Genomic DNA, 26,180 nt, shown 5'->3' on the forward strand with positions numbered 1-26,180 from the left:
ACTGAATCTCCAATTTTCTCTACTGAAGCTGATAGCCAGAGTGACAAATGTAATTTGAACTACTTAGTTTGAAGCAGATAGTGACCACCAAACATCTGTCTGATTCAACAAGTTTCTGCCACTAGTTTGTGTTGTAGCTTGATAACCATTAGTGGCCTGAGCTTGATGAGATATGTTAGTTCAGTTTGATAGCCAACCTAAGTTTTTGACTCCAGAAACAAGTTGTGCTTTGTCCTCATGATTTCTTTTCAGTGCTGCAACTGGTAGTGATGCTAGAAGAGTGGCAATCTGCTTGTCCCCCTTTGCATCTGGTCCGTGCAGTAACTTCAATAGTTCTTAAAAGGAAAGGCATATTTAACCATAAAAGTTTTATTGGTTTCAGTCAGCTGTAAAAGCAAGTGCTAACGTTTGTAAAATAATTTTTGAACAAGTGGCCCCTCAGGCCATTGACTGTGCAATTCTTATGAAGGTGCATTAAAGTGGCATATGTATCTATCTCATGAAGAGTAATCTAGTACTCTGAGCATACCCCAAACATATTTTCCAGCTCAAAAGTGTACAAATTCAGGGAAACGTGGACAGAGCTCTTACATGGATCAGAGTCCAACATGGCTTGGCTTTATGAGATCATGCATAGTACTGCAGAATCCCTTTGCACCTGTGTTTGTTCAGTAGTACTGGTTAGTCATGAAGAGTGATACAATTTTTTCCTTATTGCTAGGTGCAACTTTCCTGTGCGTAAATATCTCAATTAACTAATTGGAGTCAGTACTCCTGGAGTGTGCAGGGTACAGCCCTGACCTATTTCCCTACCTTGTGGTAGACACTGCAATTTTGTCTTTACTTAAGGCATTAAGGCAAGATATCTCTGAAATCCTAGTTATTTTATAACAAAATTTGAAACGTTATGGGTCAGTTGAAGGTAAGGTCTAGTTTTCTCAGTATTTATAATGTTTCTCAAGCAGTGGTCCATAAAGCAGTAATAGCCTATGAGACCAGAGTAAGTGGTCCCCACCTAGCCTGCAAAACCATATTGCCTTGAAAAAGACTGGGTAAATCTGAAGCAAATCAATGAATCTCTTTTAGTGACCTAGTAAGGTTTTAGTGCTTGTGCATTTCAAGCTGCCTGAAATGTGAGTATTTTACTTTCATATGCCTGGCCAAACCATATAAAGGAGGCTTTATCAGAAGTAGGATTGATTTATTAATCTCAAAAAGGACATCCTAAAAAATGTAGAGAATGACAAAATCCCCTTACAGTGGATGCACCAGTATAAATGTGGTTTGTGGTATAAAGGGCTAATGGGGTCTGGCTGATTACATGACTGTTGTGCTATATGTAAAAACGAGGTAACCGGACATAGGCAGAGCAAACTTCCCAGCAGCAGTGATAGAGTGACTTTCCAGTCTTTGTATTTTCCTCTAGAAAGCAGCCTTGAGATGCTTCAAGCTTCTGGCACTAGGCAGCAGAGGAGCAGATTTCTATCTCCTCCAGTCTCTTGGAGAGCTTTTTACCAAAATACCAGAAATCTGTATTTTTGCCAAAAAACATGGTTCCTGTAGCATTTACTGTGGAGGCTACCCTCCAGACACACCATGATGTCTTTGGCTGGCCAGTAGCATGCTAGGCGAGTACATTTCCAGGGGAAAACCTGGGATTAATGGTACTGTTTGTACATGTAAAGTGGCAGGTAGCTCCTGAGGTAGAGGGGTCTCCAAGCATAAGATATTTTTCTTCTTTCTAGCCATCACTGGTTTCATCCTTACCCTAACATATGTACAGGGAGATACTGGACAAATGCATGTACTGTTATTGATGCTAATAGTTGCCTACACTTTACTAGCATCAGGTTGTGTGCTGCTTATGGCTGGTGATACTCATAGAATCATAGAATAGTTTGGGTTGGAAGGGACCTTTAAAGGTCATCTAGTCCAACCCCCCTGCCGTGGGCACGGACATCTTCAACTAGATCAGGTTGCTCAGAGCCCCGTCCAACCTGACCTTGAGTGTTTCCAGGGATGGGGCATCCACCACCTCTCTGGGCAACCTGTTCCAGTGTTTCAGCACCCTCAACGTAAAAAATTTCTTCCTTATATCCAGTCTAAATCTAACCCCCTTTAGTTTAAAGCCATTCCCCCTTGTCCTGTCGCAACAGGCCCTGCTAAAAAGTTTGCTGCCATCTTTTTTATAAGCCCCCTTTAAGTACTGACAGGCTGCAAGAAGGTCGCCCCAAAGCCTTCTCTTCTCTAGGCTGAACAACCCCAACTCTCTCAGCCTTTCTTCATAGGAGAGGTGTTCCATTCCCCTGATCATTTTCGTGGCCCTCCTCTGGACCTGCTCCAACAGGTCCATGTCTTTCTTATGCTGAGGGCTCTAGAGCTGGACGCAGTACTCCAGGTGGGGTCTCACCAGAGCAGAGCAGAAGGGCAGAATCACCTCCCTCGACCTGCTGGCCACGCTTCTTTTGATGCAGCCCAGGGTACGATTGGCCTTCTGGGCTGCGAGCGCACATTGCTGGCTCATGTCCAGCTTTTCATCCATCAGTACCCCCAAGTCCTTCTCAGCAGGGCTGCTCTCAATCCCTTTATCCCCCAGCCTGTATTGATACCAGGTGTTGCCCTGACCCAGATGCAGGACCTTGCACTTGGCCTTCTTAAACCTCATGAGGTTCACACGGGCCCACTTCTCGAGCTTGTCCAGGTCCCTCTGGATAGCATCCTGTCCCTCTGGCATGTCAATCGCACCACTCAGCTTGGTGTCATCTGCAAACTTGCTGAGGATGCACTCGATCCCACTGTCTATATCATTGATGAAGATATTAAACAGGACCGGTCACAGTATGGACCCCTGCAGGACGCCACTCGTCACCAGTCTCCATCTGGACATTGAGCCATTGACCACTACCCTCTGGATGCGACCATCTAACCAATTCCTCACCCACCGGACAGTCCACCCATCAAATCCATACCTCTCCAGTTTAGAGAGAAGGATGTTGTGGGGGACCGTGTCAAAGGCCTTACAGAGGTCCAGATAGACGACATCTGTAGCCCTTCCCATGTCCACTGATGTAGTCACTCCATCATAGAAGGCCACTAGGTTGGTCAGGCAGGACTTGCCATGGGTGAAGCCGTGCTGGCTGTCTCAAATCGCCTCCCTGTCCTCCATGTGCCTTAGCATAGCTTCCAGGAGGATCTGTTCCATGGTCTTCCCAGGCACAGAGGTGAGACTGACTGGCCTGTAGTTCCCTGGGTCTTCCTTTTTTCCCTTTTTAAAAATGGGGGTTATGTTTCCCCTTTTCCAGTCAGTGGGAACTTCACCAGACTGCCACGACTTCTCAAATACGATGAGTAGTGGCTTAGCAACTTCATCCGCCAGTTCCTTCAGGACCCACAGATGGATCTCATCGGGTCCCATGGACTCGTGTACCTTCAGGTGCCTTAGATGATCCCGAACCTGATGTTCTCCCACAGTGGGTGGCTCTTCATTCTCCCAGTCCCTGCCTTTGCCTTCTGCAGCTTGGGCAGTGAGGCTCGAGCACTTGCCAGTGAAGACTGAGGCAAAAAAGTCATTGAGTACCTCCGCCTTCTCTGTAGCCCGTTTCATTCCGGAGAGGGCCCACATTTTCCCTCGTCTTCCTTTTATCCCCGAAGTACCTATAAAATCTTTTCTTGTTGCCCTTGATGTCCCTGGCCAGATTTAATTCTATCAGGGCTTTAGCTTTCCTAACCTGATCCCTTGCTGCTCGGACAATTTCTCTGTATTCCTCCCAGGCTACCTGTCCTTGCTTCCACCCTTGCTGTAGGCTTCCTTTTCGTGTTTGAGTTTGTCCAGGAGCTCCTTGTTCATCCATGCAGGCCTCCTGGCGTTTTTGCCTGACTTCCTCTTTGTTGGGATGCATCGCTCCTGAGCTTGAAGGAGGTGATCCTTGAATATTACCAAGCTTTCTTGGGCCCCTCTTCCCTCCAGGGCTTTATCCCATGGCACTCTACCAAGCAGATCCCTGAAGAGGCCAAAGTCTGTTCTCCTGAAGTCCAGGGTAGTGAGCTTGCTGTGCGCCCTCCTCGGTGCCCTAAGGATCTTGAACTCCACCATTTCGTGGTCACTGCAGCTCAGGCTGCCCTTGAGCTTCACATTCCCCACCAACCCCTCCCAACATTCCAGTCATAGGAGCCATCCCACCACATCTCCATGATGCCAATAAGGTTGTAGCCCTGCAGGCGTGCGCATGTCTCTACCTCCTCTTGTTTATTCCCCATGCTATGTGCGTTTTCATAGAGGCATTTAAGTTGGGCCCCCGATGAAGCTGTCCTACTGGCTGGAGTTCCTTTGTGCTGCTCTTCAAGCGCTCTCCTGCTGACCTGTGATCCTTCTCCAGGCTCTGGGCATCTGTTGCTGGCCCTGGCATCAAACTGGTAGGAGTGGGATGGATTGAGGTTCCCCTCCCCCGGCATCTCTAGTTTACTCCAGTTTCTCTAGACTTTATTCCCTAGTGTCCTTCTGGTGATGTGTTTTTGCTTGATGTAGCTGTGTGGTTACAGACTCTTGTGAAGCATGGACTGGGAAAGGAATACTAGGTGTTAGTCCTTTTCTACTTGGAGAAACTGCTCAAACCACTGAAAGAGCTACCCTGAAAACTTTGTTCATAAGAGTATTAAAAAGAACATTTTCTTGAGAATATGGGACAACTGATGCATAAAAAAAGTTGAAGGATTTAATGCAATTTTATTTTAAAATCTAATTAGTTATTTGTCCAAAAGTGAATTGGTTACATTCATGTTTCTGTGAAATAAATCAGGCATCTTCAAGATAGAGGTCTCCAAGTTACTTAGCAGCATTGAACTAATATTAGAAATGAAAAGTCCACAATATAGTATAAATATTTTACTCTAATTTTCTTTCATGTTTTCAGACTTCTGACATCATCCTGTTGCCTGTGTTTGCAATCTATTAAAGAAAGGAAGCCTAATCACCAATTTTGTTTATTTTATAAAAGAAAGCAAAACAGAAACATAACATAGCCTTGGGAAATATAATCCCTTTTTATTGAGTATTGTTAGTTATTATTAGAAGAGGAAACCTTTTTTGTTTGCCTTCTGGGGCATTTTTAATCTTTTTATTCAGATTTGTAGGTATAAAAACGACAGAAGCAACCAAGATGGAGTTTAAAATGAGCTGAAAAAACAATAGTCCAAGGGATGTTTAGGACTTTTAAGCTTATCATCAAGGCACAATATTGAAGTATGGAGAAATGACCTTTGGAGGGTTTTTTTGTGTAGTCAGAGGCATAAACAAGAATATGCAAAGAATAACGTTTTTTCTTTCATGTGTGCTGTGTTGAACTGTTGGTAAACACTCTAACTCTCCAACTTTCTTGTCTTTTAGCCACATAATCAATGAGCTGATAGAAACAGAACGGGTTTATGTAGAAGAACTTCAAAGTATAATAGAGGTAAGAAACTCTTCCGAAATGACTTCTGGTGCTTAACCTCTAAGTCATTACTATGGGTGCAAATCCTTCGTGGGCTGAGCACTGTCACCTACCACCTTGTGTTTAGAGTACACAGGCTTTGTTAGCAAGATAGCTTAGCCTTGGAGATGGAAAATGAGAAGGATGTTTTGAACATCTTTCCTCAGGGCTTAAAGGAAGAGGCACCTTTTCTGACCCCAGCCCACAGAATGATAAAAGTTGCATGGTTCTCAAAGTCAGGGACAGAGGAATAGTTAATAATGTGCCTTTTCAAAATATTATCAATAGACCTCAGAAACAGCACCCTTGGTTTCCATGGGGCCAGACACTAAATTTCTGTGAATGTAGGTTTGGAAAATTATTGAAAAAAAGGAAGGCCCTCTTCTCCCTCTTTTTTGTTGTCCCATGTAGCGTCTGAACACAGAAAAGAACAGCTCACACTGCAAATATAACTCTTGAGCTTTTGAAACTCGTAGAATACCAGCATACTCTCTGTGTGTAGAGTCTGAGGTCCCTAGTCTGTGGGAGGATGGAGGCTGAGTAGGGCTCAATCATGTTTGTATTTGGGTGGGACTTGAAGGACTGGGTAGTTTCTTTTTACAACCATGTGGTTGCTTCTTTGTTGGATTTGATCTGTGGGAGCTGACAGCTCTGATAATTGGTATATTACTCTTGAGTTTAAAATCTGCACTCAGAATGTTCTTCTTTCAAAGTTTTTATTGAAGAAACACAATCCAGTTTCTACAAGAAACAACCAAATAATCAAGCCAAATACCACAGTTCAACAAATAAATCCAAACTAACCCTTTTGCAATGAAGCAGTGTAGCAGAAAGATATGTGTCTATCAAACTTAGCAGTTTCCATCCCTACCTGACCAAAATGGCTTTTGAATCCTAGGGACATCATTTAATCTTTTTTGTTAATCCAGTAATCTGTCCATTTGTGGTTAAAAATGTGTTTGCACAGCTATCAGGGGTAAAAGCTCTGGGGAAAATTAGAAGCATCAGAAATTCATTGGAGCAACAAAGAAGCTGGCATAGGAGAAGCCTTTGTATGCTCTGTTGAGAACAAAAAGCACATAGGCTTTGGGGCTTTTCAGTGTCTCAGACACAGTATTTCTTCCCTGGTAAAAACAGCCTGGTTTTATTTTCCACTCTTTGCAGGGGTATGCTTCAGAAATGGACAATCCCAGTTTAGTACATCTGATTCCATCTGCACTCCAGAACAAGAAGGAAATTCTTTTTGGGAACCTCCCAGAAATCTACGAATTCCACAACAGGCACGTGGGAACTGGTGTTTGTCCTGCGCCCTCGGGTGCTACTGTCATTTCTACTCCCTTTATGTGGGTGCTTTGTCATACTCACACATACGCAGGCAGGAAAAGTCATCCTCACTTTGCCTCTGTGTGTGTCCTATAAAACCCATGTGTGGAGAACACCTCCGAGATCATCTATTTCATCTTTTTTTGTGAAAGATTATACCCTTTTGTGCATTTACTAGTGATTTCCCCTGGCATTATCCATTTTGAATGTCCCTCATGGCGAGTATTTTACTACCTCCCTTGGTACACTGGTAGATGTCACACGACTAAATCTTGATGTTCTTTCTCTGGCAAAACTCCTCTGTGAGGAAGTTTTCTTAGTGTTCAGCTTATTTGTCCCATATTTCTGTTATCACATCAGAAGACATGATATATTTGATAGCACTTTTCTTAAGGAATTTTATCCTTCACATGATCATAAACCTTTCCAGAAGCCTTGTCCACACTGTGGACAAGGTGATCTAGTACTCCTAACTACAGAATATCAATTATGAACACGATTAACCTCTTTAGATCCTCTTTCAAAACACAAAGCTTAGGGCTACTTCTGTAAATTTTCTGCTTTTCTTAGCCTTGATTAAGTAAAACTGGCTATAGCTAAAGTAAGAATTTAGGAATTCTTTTGGATAATAATTGCCTGTAAGATGTACCAAACAGTTGAACAAAATAAATAAAAAAACCCCTCTTTTGCAAGTTTAATTATTATGCCAGAGTAGTTGATACATAGTGGAAAAATTATTTTGCAGTTTACCTATTATTTTGAAAGAATGTGTCTTCCATTTGGAGAATGACATTCCCCTCCCTTTGCAAGCCTGGTCTTTCTTTCCCTAAAGGCTTAGTGCATTGACTGCCACCGCAGAAGCCTTTGGACTACATCCCATATTTTCACTGCTTGCTGATTAAGCAACTGCATCTGACAGAGCTTTTCTGTCTTTTCTAGCTGTTCTGAAAAATCCTTATAACCAAATGGGAAGCAGGTGTTTGGGCTACATATTGGAAACAAATCTCAACAGCCAGAGGAGCCAGATGTGTCAGATGCTTGTGAGCAGATGAAAACATGATAATATTGGTGATTCAGGCAATCAGCTGTGAACCACATCCCGTTTTTCTAAAATATATATAATATATTTCTTTGTGTGTCAGAATTGTTACCTTCCCTATTGAATCCTCTTACTACAAAAACATAGGCTTTAAGTTGCACTTACACAGAAGCTAACACACAGTGTGAGTGGGATGTTACCTTACTGTTTGCTTTCCTTTCTCCCTCTCAGGATTTTCCTTAAGGAGATAGAAAATTGTATTGAAAACCCTGAGCTTCTTGCCCGATGTTTTTTGAAAAGAGTAAGTAAATCCTTTTGCAGGTTTGTATTAATATCTATGGTCTTATCTTACAGTACTTACAGATTTACTCCTATCCTTTCACTCTGATTGCTTTTGTGAATGAGGGAAACTCATATAAGCAGATATTCCCAAATTAAGCCACAGTTAACAAGTGTGTATTCTGAAATCTGAACCTTTACCTGGTTTACTGACAGGAAGAGATCTGTTACCAGTGTTTTACCAATGTATTTTAAGCCCTGGTTAAAAAAAAATCAGCGATCCGTATGTTTGACATGCTTTTCATATCAGACAAATCTATACCAGCAGTCTGATGTATCCCAGACACCACCCTACTGTAAATAAGCAGAGAACAGTATCACAGCAGATTGCTCTGAGTGCAGACAGTACATCCTGTTCCTGCCTTATCTTATCTCTCTTTTCTCTGCACCGTTCAGGAGACTTACTCCCCTAGAACTGGTCCAGCAGAGTCAACCACCTTCCTTGCGTGGTGAAACCCCACCAGCTCCATAAGACTCTGTGAGGTTGATTCCTTGTTCACATAATTCAACAACCAAGTGGGATTCTCTCCACTTGTATGAAGTGGTGAGGGTTAGCTGTTTGCTTAAAAGTAGAGTGAGCTCAGTTTATGAGAAAGCCCAAAGCCAACAGGCAGTGGTGGCTTTGGTCAGATGCACGTGTCTTCACTTCCTGTGGCTTTCAGTGCCTGAGTTCTGCAACTCTCTCCTCCGAGAGCTCCAAGTCATGTCCCTCCCCCTCCCCCCCCCCCCCAATTAGCGTGACTTAGTTCTGTTTCCTGTAACAGAACAAAAGGTGCTTGTTTATACACTCATTCAGAGGCCCTACTAATAAGAAAAAGCCTGTTTTGGTGGGTTGCTACCATTTTCATAGTCTGACAAAACTGCTTGAATAAGATCCTGTGTTTTGCATGGGAAATGGAAGAGGCATAAGAAATGGGAAAATCTGTCCTCTTCTCTGTAGTCAAAGGTGCCTCCTGCTTCCACTGTATACTTGTCCTGGTTTCAGCTGGGATAGAGTTAATTTTCTTCCTAGTAGCTGGTACAGTGCTGTGGTTTGGATTTAGCATGAGAATAATATGATAACACACTGATGTTTTAGTTGTTGCTAAGCAGTGTTTACACTAAGTCAAGGACTTTTCAGCTTCCCATGCTCTTCCAGCAGGGAGGTGCACAAGAGCTGGGAGGGGGCACAGCCAGGACAGCTGACCCAAACTGGCCAAAGGGATATTCCATACCACAGGACATGATGCTCGGTATAGAAGCTGGGGGGAGTTGGCTGGGGGGCAGTGATCGCTGCTCGGGGACTGGCTGGGCGTCGGTCAGGAGGTGGTAAACGGTTGCACCGCTTGTTTTTCCTGGGTTTTGGTCCTCTCTCTCTCGTCGTTTTCCTTTTCGTTATAATTTTGTTTGTATTATTTTATTTTATTTTATTTCAATTATTAAACTGTTCCTATCTCAACCCATTAGTTTTTCTTACTTTTGCTTTTCTGATTCTCTCCCCCATCCCACTGGGAGGTGGTGAGTGAGCGGCTGTGTGGGGCTTAGCTGCCGACTGGGGTTAAAACCACGACAATACTGCATCTAGCATTTGCTGCTTTTCCAGGGTACATGTTGAATCTTCTTTTTTTTTAACAAGGAGCTGTATGAAATGCAGACAGATTTGGATGAAAGATACATACCCCAGTTGTCAGAGGTGTTGAGCACTGCCACATCTCTAAGATTTCAATGGGAATTATGAACACGTGATACTTCCAAAGGGTAGGCCCCCAATTTACAAACAGGTCAGGCTGAAGAGCATCATATGAGTATAAATGTGATTATAAGTCCGCTGTATTATTTTCTGTTTAACAGCGAAGCTTTTAGAGCTTGAGTAAATTACACTACTAAAGAATATGTTGTTATCCTAAGATTCAGATGCTGAGCAGGAAAATATTGTGGTGAAATCATTATGCAAATAGGATAAACAGTCTTTGAAGAACGCAAACCTTTGAAATCCAAGAAGCATAAAATAGTCTGTATGTTGCAAATGTCCCTGAATTTGGAGCTAAAGAGAAATTCTTGATACAGAATTAATCCTGTAATTCTGCAGAAAGTTCAAATTCCATGTTTAAATATTGTAGCTTATGTCTCTCTGTAAAAACAGTTGTTGAGCCCAGTTCTCCTCACTATTCTACCAATATGAAATCAGCAGCACTAAAGCTATGGTTCAGGTGTGAAGTGAAAGAAAATCAGTCCCTCTGTCACCTTTGCTTATCAGTTTCTGTGGCCTAGTCAAACAACACTAAATCTATTGAATAAGAGGTTAAATCATGCATTTGCTTTCTCCCTATTTCAAATTTCGCGCTAAGAAAGCAAAAGCCTCTCTCCTGAGATGTCTCTGCTCACACAGTAGCACCTTTGATTCAAGAACTTGCCCTTACGTTCTGTTTTTAGAAGAAGCCACATAAAGTCCAGAAACTTGTTGTTTCTGTTGGACTGCCTTTAGGAGGCACAAACAAAAGCCTGGTTGTGTGTTTGTGTTCTCCATGATTTGGCAGCTTTTTACGTCTTCCTGCTGAGCAGAGGCTTCTGGCTTGCCCCGTGAGTTATGACCATGCTTGCTTTGGCATGGGGGAAACTGAAACGGCTGCTGTTCAAGGCGATGCCGAGTTCTGGGAGGAAACTTGCATTGTTGCAGATTCACTTCTCCATTTCTCCTTCTTTGTATGGGTGTAACCATCCTGCCATAACATTGTGGTTGGCCTGTGATTAGAAACAGACTGATTTTTAGATTCATACTTGAAGAATATTACCCTGTCTGATCACAGTGGGGCTTTTCAGCCCTGATTCCAGAGCTGCTTGAAAGCATCCTGAGAGCTGCAGTGGGACACCCTGCTGCCTGAGTCCCTCCATCCCCTGCTAGTCATTCCTTTGCCATGTCCCCACACACTCTCCCACCTCCACCAGTGCCACCTGGTCAGCTGTCACCATGGATGTGAACCCTTCTTCTCAGGTGATGGCAGAAACGGTCTGTGGAGTCCCAGCCTATTCCTCCTCTCTGGCTTCTCTCCTGGAACAAGGCAGCTGAATCAGGTGAAAGATGAGCCAGAAATGCCCCTCTTGCCCTCCCTCCCACTTTGCTTGACCTTGTTAGGGCATGATCTTCATATGAACTAAACTACAAGTAAGCCAGCTCAACTTTGCCCACGTGGCAGCTATTATACCATCACCAAGGTGCTTGACCTTGCTTAAAGCTCTGCGTGGCAAGGACTTCACAGATGCTCAAAGAGGGGAGGGATGTGTACTGAATGCCTTGCAGGACGGTTCTTCTAGTGCTTTATCAGCAGCAAGAGGGACACTCTGGACTGATCTGCTAAATACGAGGCTGGGAAGAAGGAAAGCTTACCAAACCAAGGCAGGAATGCCCAGGAAGAAACAAAAAGTGTGTCAGATTGCTTACCACCATGTGCCAGGTGAGGTGCCTGGCAGGAGTGACTCACTGTGGATTACCACTGTTTACTTATTCATATTGCTAACCTTGGAAAAAGAGAATAATTTAATCGGAGCCAGCAGTTGAGGCATTTAGTCATTCAGGGAGAAAGAAGTATTTAGAAAAGGAAGCTATCTGTGAAAGGACTGTAGCAGCTGACCAGAAACCTGCGAGTTGGATTCAAAGGGCTAAATTTTAATCTGAAGCAAAATTTATTCATAAATCAGCAGTCAAAAAGATAATTGGAACTGTGCATATATGCCATGTGTGCAAAAGCTTGCAAAGATCTCAGGATGCAAATCACCGTGGAAAGGAAAAGCATTACAGGAGAGATGAGCATGATGTAAAAGTACCAGCAAGAGGTCAGAACCTCTGGATATGAAAAGAGAGATGTGTGGAACATTTAAGACTGGGATTTGAGTAATTAGGCAATTAATTATTTCTTGGCATTTTAGAGTCTGATCCTAGTAATTTCATCAGGAATTTCCTATTCCTTACTCTATTACAAAACTTAAAGCTGTATTTAAAGACGTAAGTATCTGCCTGAGCAGCTGTCACTGATATAGGCAGCAGTAGATTGCATTAGCATAGGGTGGTTCCACTATGACAAATTACTGATAAATTGTTGATCATTGTACCTTTTCTTTAAATTTAAATTCGTACTTTTCTTTTACTCCTAATAGTGCTCTTGACCGTCACTGTGTCTGTTCTTGCCCAGTCCAATTAGCTTTCTGTGGGCCAGGAACAAATTGTAATGCTTGGTTACACTTTGTTATTACTTTCAGTTTTGTGGGTTTTACCCCCTGCTAACCTCCCTCCAAGGCAACATGTACAAACAATCCTATTTGCATGAAGAAAACTCTGTGCTTATTTGGAAACAGCACCATTAATACTGTATTGAGTTGCAACGGTGCTTTTTGTATTGCATAATCCTGCACACAGTAAGGTGTTGCATGGCATAGCGCTGCTTTCACATGATTCATCAGGGTGACGCCAGTATAGGCCTACAGAGGAAGACAGCAGCAATACTGATTTCTTCTAGTAACTCTATACAAAAGAAAATGCTTTCCCTGCACCAAGAGTGTATAGGCACGGTCTAGTGGGCTGAAAGCACAGAGGCAAGAGCCAGGAATTCCTGAGATTTATTTTTGGCGCTGTCTTTGATTCACCGAGGTCACGTCCACCAGGATAGGTGCAGACAAAGATGGGAAGCTCCCAGCCGGTCAGACACAGCCAGCCCTGCTCAGGAATCTGTATGGCGCTGCTCCACGGTCGCATGGCTGCAGGGCTTCTGTGCCGAGCGGGTGCACAGTTAGTGAGCCGAGAACCTGGCAGAGGAACTCCTCTCTGTCTGTATCCACCCATATAGTCTAGGGATCTTAAAATACACCTCTTTGGGCTTTTATAGAGATTGCCTTTGTTTTCACTGAAGTCAGTGAGATTTTTTGGCATGGACTTCAGTGAGAGCACCTGGAGTGTAGTCAAAGGTAAACAGAGGTTAAGTGAATCCACCCACTTCTAATTTGGATAGGACAGAGTTTAAGCACTTTCCCCTGCCTGGCCTAGGACATCAACAAGACAAACTTGCTACTTTTTAATTCATCCTCGTACTATTCAGAGCCAACACTATTTTCAAAGTGTTTTGAACATGTAAACCTTGGCTAAGTGGTGAGTGTTGTTAGCAATCACCAGTCTGTGCCAGTACTGTTAACAAAATTTACATTTCTAATGTTTTTTGTTTTCAAGCCATCTATTCCCCTCTCTGGAAGATAACAGTTTTGCAGTTAGATTATGTGTCTTCCAGTCTGCATTCTCCTTGCTTTGTGCAAAAAGTGAGAGAAAAAAATCTCACTTTCAAGTGTATTTAATTTTACAGGAGTAAAAAGCAAGTTTGGTATCTTCAGTATATTTTTTACATACAGAGTTATCACCATGAATTAATTACTTCATGTGTTAGGATGGAAGGTAAGAAAAAGTGTGACTCAAGGCAGATGCTCTGTGGATTCTTTTTTCTTACCTTACTTAAACTCTCCTTTTCTTGCAGAAAGAGGACCTCCAAATATATGAAAAATACTGTCAGAACAAGCCAAGGTCTGAAGCTCTCTGGAGGCAGTGTGGAGACAGCATCTTTTTTCAGGTGGAATATCATTGCAGAGTAGCAGTGCAAGACCATCAAAGCTTGTTTTCCTTCTGTAGCTCTTCTTTCTTTAGAAAACTTAGAGAAATATACAGACTTTTCTGCATGCTTCTTATACTGATGGCAGGTGCTCAGTATGTGTCAAGGTGCTCTCTACAGGACACTAGGTAGGTAGAGTAGCAAGTAGATTTCCTGGACAGGAGCCTGACTCTCCAGGCTATACCCAAACCAAAGAAGTGCTGGCTTCTTTGCAAACCCCAGACGACTGCAATCTCATGAGCAGAGCATGCCAGATTTCGAGGCTAAGTTGAACCTAAACGTCAGCTCTTGTTTAGATATATTTGCACTGTGGCATAAGTAACCTGGAAACTGCTATGCAGGTGGAACAAATTTCTCTCTCAATTAATTCACAGACATATAATCTTCAGATTACCAAATGATAATGATCTTGGTGTCTCGCCTGTGCTTCAAGAATCAATTGTATTTTTCTTCCCTGTTGTCTCTTACAGGAATGTCAGCGTAAATTGGATCATAAGCTCTCACTAGATGCTTATCTCTTAAAGCCAGTCCAGAGAATCACCAAGTACCAGTTGCTGTTAAAGGTAAGTTCTCCATGACAGTGCAAAGAATTCCAATGCATAGCTTGTTTTACTTACAGAATTGCATATCAGCATTATTTTCTGAAGGACTCCCTGGAAATAAATCCTCTCTCACTTCTTCAACAAATACTTTGTAATGCTAAGTTGTAAAATAGTAACAAACAATCGAAGAAAGGACTTCTATTTCAGAATAAATACTGCTATTACTTAGAAGTACTTATGTACTAAGCAATAGCGGTATATTATTATTATGTATATACTGCTATATATATGTAAAGTAAGATTTTATATAGTATTTTATTGTTTTATTTATTGTTTTATTTGTCTTTAAACAGAAATTGAATTTGGCTTTATTGGATCAGTATATGGTCTTACAGTTTGAAAACAGGAACAGATGCTTTAAATCCTGTCTCTGATATCTGTCCCTGTTTAACAAAATCCTTTCAGTTCTATGAACCCGATATTTTCCCATGGTTGTGACTCAAACCTTTCAGAAGGAGCCACTCCCTTTTGGTGCCTCTGTTTTAAAGACCCAGCTAGGAACAAATTGTCTGTAACTTTTCCACCGGATGAATGTGTGAACTTCCCTCTTGATTTGGTTGGAACTGTGAGTGGTCCATGCTTGAAATTCTGGTCTGAACTGGGCAACAGGAAATATATGCTCTCAAACTAATGACATTTTTTGAAGATGGTGGCTTAAATTTCTGTCTTCATCGCCTCAGTTCTTAAAAATAATGTTTACTGACTTTCCTTATGGGCAGGTCATGAAGGTGAATTACATGCTGTTCTCAAGCCTCTGGACTTAATGTAGTGTTGTGTACTGTCATGAAATTTAGCGTGAAATTTGCAATGAAGATTTTAGGCTGCAATTTTATTTGCTAATAGCTACCATGGCGCTGGTCAAATTGTGCCAGTTTAAGCCATGTGAGGATCTGGCTGGCCATTCACTTGTGCAGTATTTCTGTGACCTGTTTATTGACTTTACACAAAACTGTAGAATCCAAATATTGAAGGGGGATATTAACAATCACTGATTCCAGTAGATTTACATCAATGTAATCCAGAAGTAAATTTGGCTCTATTTCTTGAAACTATTCTGTGACAACGGAGGAAATGTCAAGGTCTTCAGAAGAGCAAGAGTAAACCAGATTCTACTTTTAATTTGAAATATGACTGTAAATAAAACCAAGATTAGATCAAGGAGTAAAATTCTTTGGCAAAACAGGTTGCAGCCATTGGGGTTGAAGCTGGTCAGACCAGTTTTGTACGTAGCAACAACACATTGGCACGGACATTTACTTTGTCAAGGATTATGAGATCTGTGAAGATGGTGCACTCTTTCCCTGGCAGCAGGAGCATCTAAAAGTGTAGGAAAATGGGAGTCAGTGAAAAATTGGTAACAAACAAGTACCTAAGAAGCTGTGCGCCTTGAGTGATGGGCAGACTAGTTTTAAATCCTGGGTCACAATTATTGCAACCCTTTGGTTTCAATCAGTTCAGCTAATATTATAAAGCAGCATGCCCGCTATGCAGAGAGCAGAGATCCATCCTCATCCTAGAAATTGTGCAACAGGTACTATAGGAATGCATCCTGCTTTTACCTTCTAAGCCCTAGTCACCCAAGCACTTGAGGAGAGACTGCTGCTGTTTGGGGTTTGCAAGAACTACCTTTTTGCAGCCCTGTTTTGCAGGAACACAAGTGCCTCAGCTTTTGGATTAAATGATTTCCAAACTCAAAATGTGGCTGAAAATGATATGCCTGAATGAAAATCATGTCAATGGCCATCCCTGCTGAAGGGATCTAATTCTTTACTATAATAAAGATTACTAAAGTTAGTAGAGTCTTGATTCATTCCTAGGTGTATTTCTGGAGCATAGTTTCTGTTGACATTGTAGTTAGCATAAGGAAACAAAACTAAACTCAATTACTGTACAGTTCTTAGTGAGGTGCTATTATTACAATAATTTATTTCTTAGTTTCTTCACAGCTTGCATTTCTGAAGTGAAAATTGCATCCAGCCAAAGACTTCTTTCATTCCACTTGTAGATATATAGGGCAGAGACAAGTCAATAATGATTAATAAAATGGTTATTTGGTTATGAATTCTGTCACTGGAACTATTGTCTCATTAACAACCAATAAACTTATTCTTTCAGCTGATTAATGGATGCAGATTCCAAACATCAAAATCACAGGTCACTATATGTGACAGTAATGTTATCTTACTACTTTTGGTTACAGTCATCTTACTTTTTCTGTTTAATGGTGGGAATCCCAATTGGCTTTGGTTTCAAATTCTATGGTGTAGTCTTGGGATCTTCCAGCTGTTTTGAGATTCATGTCTTCTCAAGACTGTACCAACTATATGTGGGTTTGTATCTGTTAACCTTTTCTTCCCTAGATGCTTTTAGCAAAGATACAGAGTCTGATTCTGATCTCAGGTGGAAAAAACAATCTGCGCATCTGAATCAGGTTCAGGGCTCCTCTGTAGGCAGAAGAGCAAGAGGCAAGGCATTTAATTTCATTTAAAATGAAGATTTTAGTGTCTTTCAGGATTTTCATAGGTTATAACCGTTGGTTACAAGAAGAGAATTAAGTCCTGAGCTATGACTAGAACTTTTCAAGCAAAAGGCACATAGACAAATAAGAAAAGTCATCCTTGTAAGGAACTGTACTGGGCTATGTAAGTACTTGGCCCTAAATATTTGGAACTCTAAATAGCATCTCTGTATGTGAAGTGATTACAGAACTGAGCCCTCAAAAGGTTTTGTTTGTTTCTTTGCTTTGGGCACATGCTTCTTAACTTGTCCAGAACTTTGTCTCTTGTTCCTTGTGCAAGGGTTGGAAGATGGAATAACTTCCCTTATTTCAAGCGGAATATAATGTTTGAATTTTTACTAGAGGTCAGCATTGCTCTTCAAAATTACTATCTCTCAAAAAAGGTTTTCAAATTTGCAAATGTAGATCTGTAGATTGTAGTGCGGAGGTAGAGAATAAGAGGTGGGGAAGATCTATAGTAATCTGGCCTATTTCCCCCCAAAAAAATTAACAGCTGAAAAACCTGTCTTATAGGTTAAAGAAGTCTCATTTAATTTAAGGAAGAGAGATTTGTGAGATGGTTTGGGCATAAGTCTACAAGCATCTACACAGGAAGCGACTTCTTCCCATGCAGAATTTATCTGACAAGAGCTTGCTACGACCTGATGAGTGGAACATCAAACCTGCCAATTCAGACTAGAAATTAATTATATTTTTAACAGTGGTAATAAGTACCTTGTGGAACAAATTGCAAAGGGAAATGGTGAATTCTCTAACACCTGGAATCATTATATTAAGATTGAGTTTCTTTTCTAGCAGATGTGGAGTGAAAAAAACCTGGATGTAGTTTTGTGACATGCAAAAAGTTCATTGTAAATATGTCAGAATGGTCCTGTCTCATCTTAAATGAACCCATAAAACTTGAAAATGTCCAAAAGGTCAAAATGTACATCCTCAGTGACAATCCTGGTGAATGTCCTGTTTGGTTTTGGTTTTTTTCTTTTCTTTTTTTTTCCTATAGTTCTGCTACTTTGGCTATGCAATGCAAATTTCAGGGAGGATTGTCTTATGGTGGCTTCTGGTATAAGAAGTTTTCAAGTAGTTTTCACGTCTTTTTTTTAATCAGGAAATGCTGAAGTGCAGCAAGAATTCAGAGGGTACCGCTGAATTGGAAGAAGCCCTCGCCACGATGCTTGATATCATCAAATCAGTAAATGACTCCATGCACCAGATAGCAATCACAGGATATGAGGTATTATTTGCTGTTGCTCTTATTCTGGTCTTGACCCATCCGATGTTCCTCTCATCATTGATCATGCTGTGCCCATGGGCTGGTACAGTTTGCAGGAGCCCATGCCACATTCTTGAAGGATGCCACCCAAGTGGCATGTTGTGGTGACCAAAAATACACGTCAACATACCTGTCATGTGGAGGAGGGGGTGTGAATGTGTGGAGGAATTGGGACAAATGCGGTCCTTCTGAGTAATCACACCCAAAACTCATTTGTAGGTGAGAGGTAGCAAGTGTGACAGACACAACTTAAGAAATTTGCTGAAATTTTGTGACTGCTATGCAACTCAAGTGTTTCCAAATCTTTTGCACTTAGGGAGGAAAATTTGGCTTCCATTTAAAGTGGGTAATAGAATCCATCCCAGTGACCGGCAAACTCATTATCTGAAATGTGAAATAACAACCACAGTACAATTCAGAGGCCACAAATGTATATATCTCTCTGCTGAAGCTCCACTGAAGTCATATGACTTTCAAGAACTAGTGTTCCCTACAGAAAATGAGCCCTTAAGTGAGAAGTGGAAGTGATTGACACATAAAGGAGAAACATGCCTGACAAAATGAGGCCTGAGGGAGACGGGGTTGCCTATTTTGAAATAGTTGCAGGGTGAAAATGTCAAGAAAAAAAAATGTACTGAGAAGCTGGGTTTAAAGAATTATTAGATCAGAGTAACAGGGTTTAGTCTGGACACCAGAAAAACAGTATTTTGTGCAGAAAGTCACTTCCCGAGAAAGTGCTGGGGTCTATACTGACTGTGTCTGGGTGGGAAGAGTTATTCTGTGTTTTGCAGGACGGAATGGCTTCAGGAGTTTAAATTTCTATAGTTCTCTTTTTTGTGCAAGTGCATCTGCATCTGGTAGCTGAGGAAACCATGCCCTCTGTCAGCATTATTTTATAAATGAATTTAACTGCTTGCTCGGCTGTATGTCATAGATCCACTGCAGTACACAGTTGGAGACGCTCCTGTGGATTGTGCATTACATTTGAAATGAGAATATGAGTTCTTACCCTGCAGTAGCTGTACTGGGTTGAATGCAAAGCAGTGGCCACCTTGTTATATTAGTAAACACATAGACCAGCTGTAGTGCCTGTGGATCAGAGAAACACCACAGGTCCTAAGCATTACTTAGGTCTCCCAAACCTGACGAACTTAAGTAAAGCATATACTTTACCCCAGCCTTCTGCACAGCTATGAGCTACGCCCATTATGAATTGATCAGTGGGGTCTTGCGCTGTATGTCTTTGCGCTAACAGTTGGGTTTAGATTAAGAATATAGCATGAAATTTTCATGCTTAGTTTAGGTTAGCAGTATCTCTTTGATATGTTTTCCATCTAATTTGCAGTTTTTCCAGGTTTTCTCAAGGTAGGGGAAGCCTACTATATTCAGATTTGTTGGCTGAACAGGAATAGTTCATTAGCTTTTTAATTTCTCCAACATACAAGGTCAAATCCAGCATCTGACTGTTTCTGCCATTGAAAGTTCTTAAAGAATTCTTTACTAATATATCTTCTGATGGAGCAGAAGTGCTATATATTTTTGAATCTTCACTGAACAAATCTTAATTTCAGTAACACAAAAGAAAACACTGGTCTTAAAATGAAATATTTTATGCTGGTGTAATTGGATGTAAAAGAGTATTGTCAGCTATACATTTTGTTTAAATAGAGAGAGATAAGCCAACAGCTTAAAGTGACTCACTACAGATGAGGATTTGTCCAAATATATTTACTACTGATAAAACCATTGAGACCTCTAAAGCTGAATGGTAAAATAATCTTAATTCTGTATGTTTTATTCCTATTTGTATTTCCTGAGAATGAAAACAAACCTGGTCCACTTTAGTAGTCAGTTTTCCTTTTAGTTTTCCTACTCTTGGGAAGCTGTTTTATTTTATTTAGAGCCAGTGGCAAAGCTTGTGTTCACTTTTCCATCACAGTAGACAAACTTTCCCTTCTAGCACTTTTGTTTTGTGAAAAGTTTTTCCTGGAGCAGTATAAATGAACATCGAGACACATCTCTGCCGCTTTCAGGTTTCTCCAGACTTTCTTTTATGGACTTTCTAGGGACAGGTGTCTTTATCCTGGTGCCACTGTTCTCAGCACTCAACGTGGTTTTGCTTGATGTGACTTTTTGAATCACTGGTTGCAGTGACAGCCTGCTGGCTCCTCCTGGGGTTTCCAGCAACTGCTGTACAAACTGGTAACTTGCACATTGCTGAACACGTTACCTTGTTCAACAGTTTCTCTTTTGAAACAATCAAGTCTTCATCTGTACTTGCAGGAAAGATAGGACTTTTCCTGTGTGGTTTTTCTGGTTCGAGTCCATTTGGTTTCAGTAGTGAGTCTTTTACAGCGTTCTAGGTGTCAGGAGAAATAGCTTGTGAAAGCTTCTCTAAATCATTCTGGTTATGGCTAATTCTGAGTGTCTCAGAGATTCATTTTAGAAAGACTCTTTAAAGCCTGGATATTATTATTGCAGACTTGGACCAGTCAACATGGGCATGAGAAGCTCATGGATACAGCACGTCTTTTACTTCCCCAGTTTCCACTGTTTCTGATGCATCCCCAAAGAGAAAGGTAGCTTTCCTCCTCTGTTTCCCAGTTTAAATGTATGTAATTAGCAATTTTACAAAAAATTGTTTTTAAACAGTTCCGTAAGTTCTGATGGGCAGAAGAGCTTCTCCAAGAAAAGTAACGTTATCCTGAGCAGAGGGGATCTATCCAGACTCCTATCCATGTAAATGTTGCGGTCATCCTTTTGCCTATTCCTTACTTTCAAATCTCAGAGTAGTTTTATACTGAGGAATTCAACAGAGCGTTCCTGTTCCTTTTCAGCTTCTACTTTTGAATTTGCCAGCCTTCCATGGAATGCCAGATAGTAGCTCCAAGGACTAGATTTTTGCCTCTGCTTTGTTAGCTGAACCAAAAGACATGACAAAGTGGAACATGGCTGCTATGTAGCCCGATGCTGACAGGATTCCTGAGATGGTTTGTTACATGATTATTAAATGGGGTGAAAGTGTGAAAGAGGATGAACCCAATAATTTCTTCTCCCCATTCCACCTGTCCCAGGTGCTCAGCTGTGATGCCAAATAAACACCTCCAATAGCTCATGAAACCGCACCCCATCTTGTGGAGTCTTTCCCACACAGGCATGATAGAAATACTTGCTTAGAACACCTTTCAGAGAAGGATATTATGCCAGCAGAAAAGCAGGTTTTGTGGCAGCTGATGAATGCTCCTAATTGCATAGGATACTCTGCTTCTTGGACCTGTGCACACGCAGACGTGAGGAGCTGAACTCTTGGGTAAGAAATTGCTAACATGTAAGTTTGGGGTTGGTTTTGTTTATTTTTAGGCAAAGCCACAAAAAAAGTAGAGTAAAGCTTGGAGAGCATAAGCTTTAGAGATGTTTCCTACTACCATCCTAACATTTGTATACCACCTGGCCTGGGTATTTTGTCCATGAGTTATATGGCACTTAAGCCATTCATATGTATCTCTCATCTTCCATAAACATGAGATACAGTGTATTGTTCTAACAGGGAATAATTATACTTGAGATAGTGATCAAATCCTCCATTTTAAATAAACTTCCTTTAGGACAAAATATTGCTGTCCACTAGCACAAGTTACCAGAAACAGTGTCCTCCTCTCTATTTGCTGCCCACACTGAAGAGAGAGTCCAGGGCTTGTGGGCTAATACTCAAAGTCTTTTGTGGGATTGCTGCAGACTGCCGTCCCTGTCCATCCTCTTTCTCTCTGCAGCGGTAGCCTCCCACTTCACTTGCTATAATCCCAATCCTAGATCCAAGATTGAAGAGATGGACCTATCACAAGAGTTGAACTGAGCTGCTGGATCTCAATGCCATATTGAACAGTGCCTGGAGTGACCGGAGCCTCTCACCATTGTCAGAACTATGTAGAAAAAATGTTTGGTTTTTCTATTTAGCTTTACATCTCATCCATATGCTTTTCACAGGCTTGCAGTTTACACCTGCGTGCACATATAAATACAAACACACACAGTCCTGTATGCACAAATAAAAAATCCAACTCTATATATTAGAGATGAGAGACTGTTATAGAAATTACTGGGGTTTTTTTGAATGCTTTGGAGAGTCTAATAATACCCTGATATGGAGTGGAAAAGTACCTAATCAAACCCTGGTTTTGCAGTTGGGTCTAGGGTAGAGGATGTGGAGTGAGAGGGAGAACAGGTTGCAATCCATAGTTTAAGAAATCAGACATTTCCACTTGAAGCCAACATCTTCACCATATCATCAATGGAACATATAGATGTTGAAAATAAGTGCTTTAATGATGCACTGAGCTTATTCCCTCAACTTATTATACAAAGCACTCCTAGAAAAACTTGCTGCTAGGATAATTACGTTTATCATTATTTGTTGAAGCCCATTACCATATAGATGTTGCCATGTCCTCTATCCACACATTGCTACACTCTTTGGTACTTAACTGTGCTATAAATGTTTGTGCTGGTGGCATCTGAGCCAAATATTTATATCGGTTGAAGTATTTACCCATCAGTGGTCCTTAGACAAGGGCTTTAACTTAGAAAGGTCTGGTTCCTGCTTAGTTTCACTCTCCCTCAGGTACTTTTATGGCTCCTTGGTGCATTTTCTCCCCCTTTGCCCAAGGATGTGCAGCATTGCATAGTTTGCAGATGGTGAGCCGAGAAACTATTGACAAAGCTTTTAAAGACTATTTTGCAATGGGAGGGAATTACACACCTACATATCTCTAGGCACCAATCTGCGTCTTCAGACATCTAAGCATCTTTCAAGGTTTTGCCCAGGGATAGAAGCAGCTCATAGCAGAGCAGAAACTGAACCTAGATCTTTCAGAGCCAAGGCCTTTGCTTGGATATCTGGACTGCACTGGGCCTTCATGCTGCCTTGGAGTCAGGAGTCTTGAAACCCAGTTCTTGTCAGAAGATGCTTCCTCTCAGGTCATCAGAGGGGACAGCCTGTGTGTCAGATCCAAAGAAGTCCTGAGACAGACCTTAGACACTAACTATGAATGGGGAGACAAACTGGGAATTATGGACATGGAAAACAATGGGTTAATGGTTATATGAAGAAACCACACAGGTCTAGCAAGGAGACGTGCAGGTCGGATTCCAGCTGTAACATGTCTACTCTCCAACACAAAGGATGCCTAGGCACATGCCTCTGCCTGGAAGCTTAAACACCACTAGGGGAAAGAACTGTGCCTGGGATTACCCTAGTTTGAACATGATGTAGGCTCTCTCTTTTCCTTGCTTGCTAGGGAGACGTCAGCGAGCTTGGCAAGCTGTTGATGCAAGGTTCATTCAATGTGTGGACTGACCACAAGAAAGGGCACAACAAGGTGAAGGACTTGGCTAGATTCAAACCGATGCAGAGACACCTCTTCCTCTATACAAAGATACTACTTTTCTGCAAGAAACGGGAGGAGAACACAGATGGCCATGAGAAGACGGCTTCATACAGCTTCAAAAATTCATTAAAGGTAATAAAAGTGGTAATGGTGGGGGAGAGAAATAAATCTGGTGTTCTCACAACATGGGGATGTTTCCATGTGGAGACTTGAAGAAGGTACACATATCTGGAGCTATCTTGCAATCCTGACTAAATGAAAGCTCCCATTTAGTTTTGATCTGGAGACAGACCCAGCCATATGTTCTGCAGCTCCAGACATGAACGTTGGTTTTGCAACTCGATACAAACGGGCACCTTGTGTGTTGTTGCCCTGCGTCCCATAAAGAGAAGCAAGACTGAATGGACCTGCTTGTCTCATTGTTCTGCCTATAAGCATCCTCCAAGTTCAGTCCTATCGCGAGTTTTACTGTTGACATCAGTTGAACAGATAATAGCTACAGATGAATCACAGTGCAGTAGAAGTGCCCTTTTATTTGCAAGAGTGATGTTTCCAGATATGAGTCAGGACATTTTCTGTTAAGCTGAGATTCACAAGCCGGCCAAATGTTCCCTTTAAGCACATTGGTGTGACACTTGTGACTTCAGACAACTAACATGGGTCATCAAGTGTGACGCTGCAAACTTATTACCGGGGAACCAGACAGGAGTTGTAATAGAACCTGGCTCAAGGAGTGAACCAATTCATACAAACATTTGAAGTTTCTTTCTGTGGAGATAGCAGGAATGATGACATAATCAAAGCTGTTTAAATCTTCAAATCTAATGCTGAGGCAAATCAGAACAAGGGGGATGAACAAATACAGGAAGAAGATGGGAAGCTGGTAAGTATAGTAGCAGCTGGACTTCAAAATTGTGGTTAAGAATCTATCATTTACGAAATCTAGAATTATTTTCTTCAGTTCCTTGTTCATCTTGCCTAGTTAGGCACTTAGCTCCTTGCTCACCTCTTTTTTAAATTTTCCTGAAACTATATTGAATTTTTTGTGTTGTCTGGATTTGCAGATGAGTCATTAAATCTCACAAAGCCCTGTTCCATCCCTCTTCCTCTCCCACCTCAAAAGGTCGGTGATGGCAAGTTGAAAATACCATCTTCCTCAAACTGAAAATTTGTATAGGTGGACAAGAGCCAGGATAGGGTTGAAAACTGACCCACAGCTCAAGCAAAAAAAGCAAAGAGGATAAACTCGTGATCAGACATTAGCTTGTGTTACATTTGAGCACTTAAATATTTTTTTTTTAATTTTTCCTATAACAGTCAAAAAGATGAATGATAAATTAGATGTTGAGAAATAACATGTTCTGAATTTTACTTTTAATGACTCCCTAAGGTGCAGAAGTGAACGCAGCCTTTTAAAAACACTTCTCAGAGGATAAAGAGTTTAAAGACTATTGACGTTTACCAGATTCTGGCTTCTTCTTTTCTATTTTGAAACAGATGAGCACTGTGGGCATTACAGAAAATGTAAAAGGGGATAACAAGAAGTTTGAGATCTGGTATAATGGCAGAGAAGAGGTCTATATCATTCAGGTAACAACAGTCCTTTTTTTTTCCCAAGGACTATACTTCCTTTCAATTGAATTGTTTTTAAGAAAGTTTTCAGTTTCATGACTTTCACTGTCTGGTACGCTCAAGAAGCAGTAGCCATTGGAAGCTTCATTGTTGTGTTGGCACTGAAATTACCAATTTATCATTGTGAAAATGGTCATGATTTGGGGTAAAATAGGAAACAAAGAAGTGGAAAATTACTTGGAATGCTGGACAGAAAAGCAAGGACAGGACCTTAGATTCATGGTAACTTTTCCATCTTGAAGAGCATCCTCTGCTTTGCTCAAAGCTGGCCACAGTGTTTCATTCCTTGGGGAAATCGAGAGCAAATGTAGGTTAGGGCAGCCAAGTGATTGGCAGCATGCTTCAACTAGATCTGCTTTGCCTTTTCCTCTTGTGTTCTCAGGCATCTTCTGTTGAGCTGAAAAACACCTGGATTTCAGAGATTCGCAAAGTCCTGACAGGACAACTGGAAGCATGTAGAGGTAGGACACACAGAGCAAGATCTGGTAATGTTGCCTTCCTTATGTAGCTGTGTGTGACAACATGGAGCTGGGATGAGTTACAGTGCTGTCCAGTACCACCAGTGAAATCAGCAAGTACAGATCTTCTATGTGAGGATCAGTTGGGTGGTTGCAGCATTGCTGGGATTTAAATGCTTGTCCTGATCAAAGAAAATTTCTTAGAACTTTAGAAACGTCATGAATAATTACTGCATTCACAGTTATTCCGAGGAACATGATTTTCCTCTGTTCTCCCTCTCAAGCCGCAACCCTAGAAACATCCATTTACATCAGCATGTGAGGAGATGGGGTCCCAGTCTTCACTCTGTGCCTTCTCACATGACCTGACACAAAAGATCTCCTTCTACATACATGACCAGACACAGCAACTGTTCCTTTCGGTCCTATTGCTTGTTTTGCTTTGTGTGGTTTTTGAGGGTTTTTATTTTAAATCTAGTCGCCTGCCTTATGTTTTAAATGTCAGTCAGTTATCCCATCTTTT

At 41.4% G+C, this 26,180-nt stretch overlaps 1 protein-coding gene across 7 annotated transcripts in view; it reads left to right on the forward strand.

Moving 5' to 3' along the window:
• The window catches only part of MCF2L2 (MCF.2 cell line derived transforming sequence-like 2), a 197,943-nt gene that overhangs the window by 142,856 nt on the left and 28,907 nt on the right, over window positions 1-26,180 (forward strand). For all 7 annotated transcript variants that reach the window (XM_076341284.1, XM_076341286.1, XM_076341282.1 and 4 more), the window contains exons 16-24: window positions 5,384-5,450; window positions 6,633-6,748; window positions 8,062-8,131; window positions 13,662-13,754; window positions 14,264-14,356; window positions 18,019-18,144; window positions 23,478-23,699; window positions 25,065-25,157; window positions 25,582-25,660. In XM_076341284.1, coding sequence (XP_076197399.1) covers window positions 5,384-5,450; window positions 6,633-6,748; window positions 8,062-8,131; window positions 13,662-13,754; window positions 14,264-14,356; window positions 18,019-18,144; window positions 23,478-23,699; window positions 25,065-25,157; window positions 25,582-25,660 — 959 coding nt within the window. The remainder of the gene's footprint in view (window positions 1-5,383; window positions 5,451-6,632; window positions 6,749-8,061; window positions 8,132-13,661; window positions 13,755-14,263; window positions 14,357-18,018; window positions 18,145-23,477; window positions 23,700-25,064; window positions 25,158-25,581; window positions 25,661-26,180) is intronic.

The sequence above is a fragment of the Aptenodytes patagonicus genome, chromosome 6 (genome assembly GCF_965638725.1).
Source record: "Aptenodytes patagonicus chromosome 6, bAptPat1.pri.cur, whole genome shotgun sequence".
Taxonomy (NCBI): domain Eukaryota; kingdom Metazoa; phylum Chordata; class Aves; order Sphenisciformes; family Spheniscidae; genus Aptenodytes; species Aptenodytes patagonicus.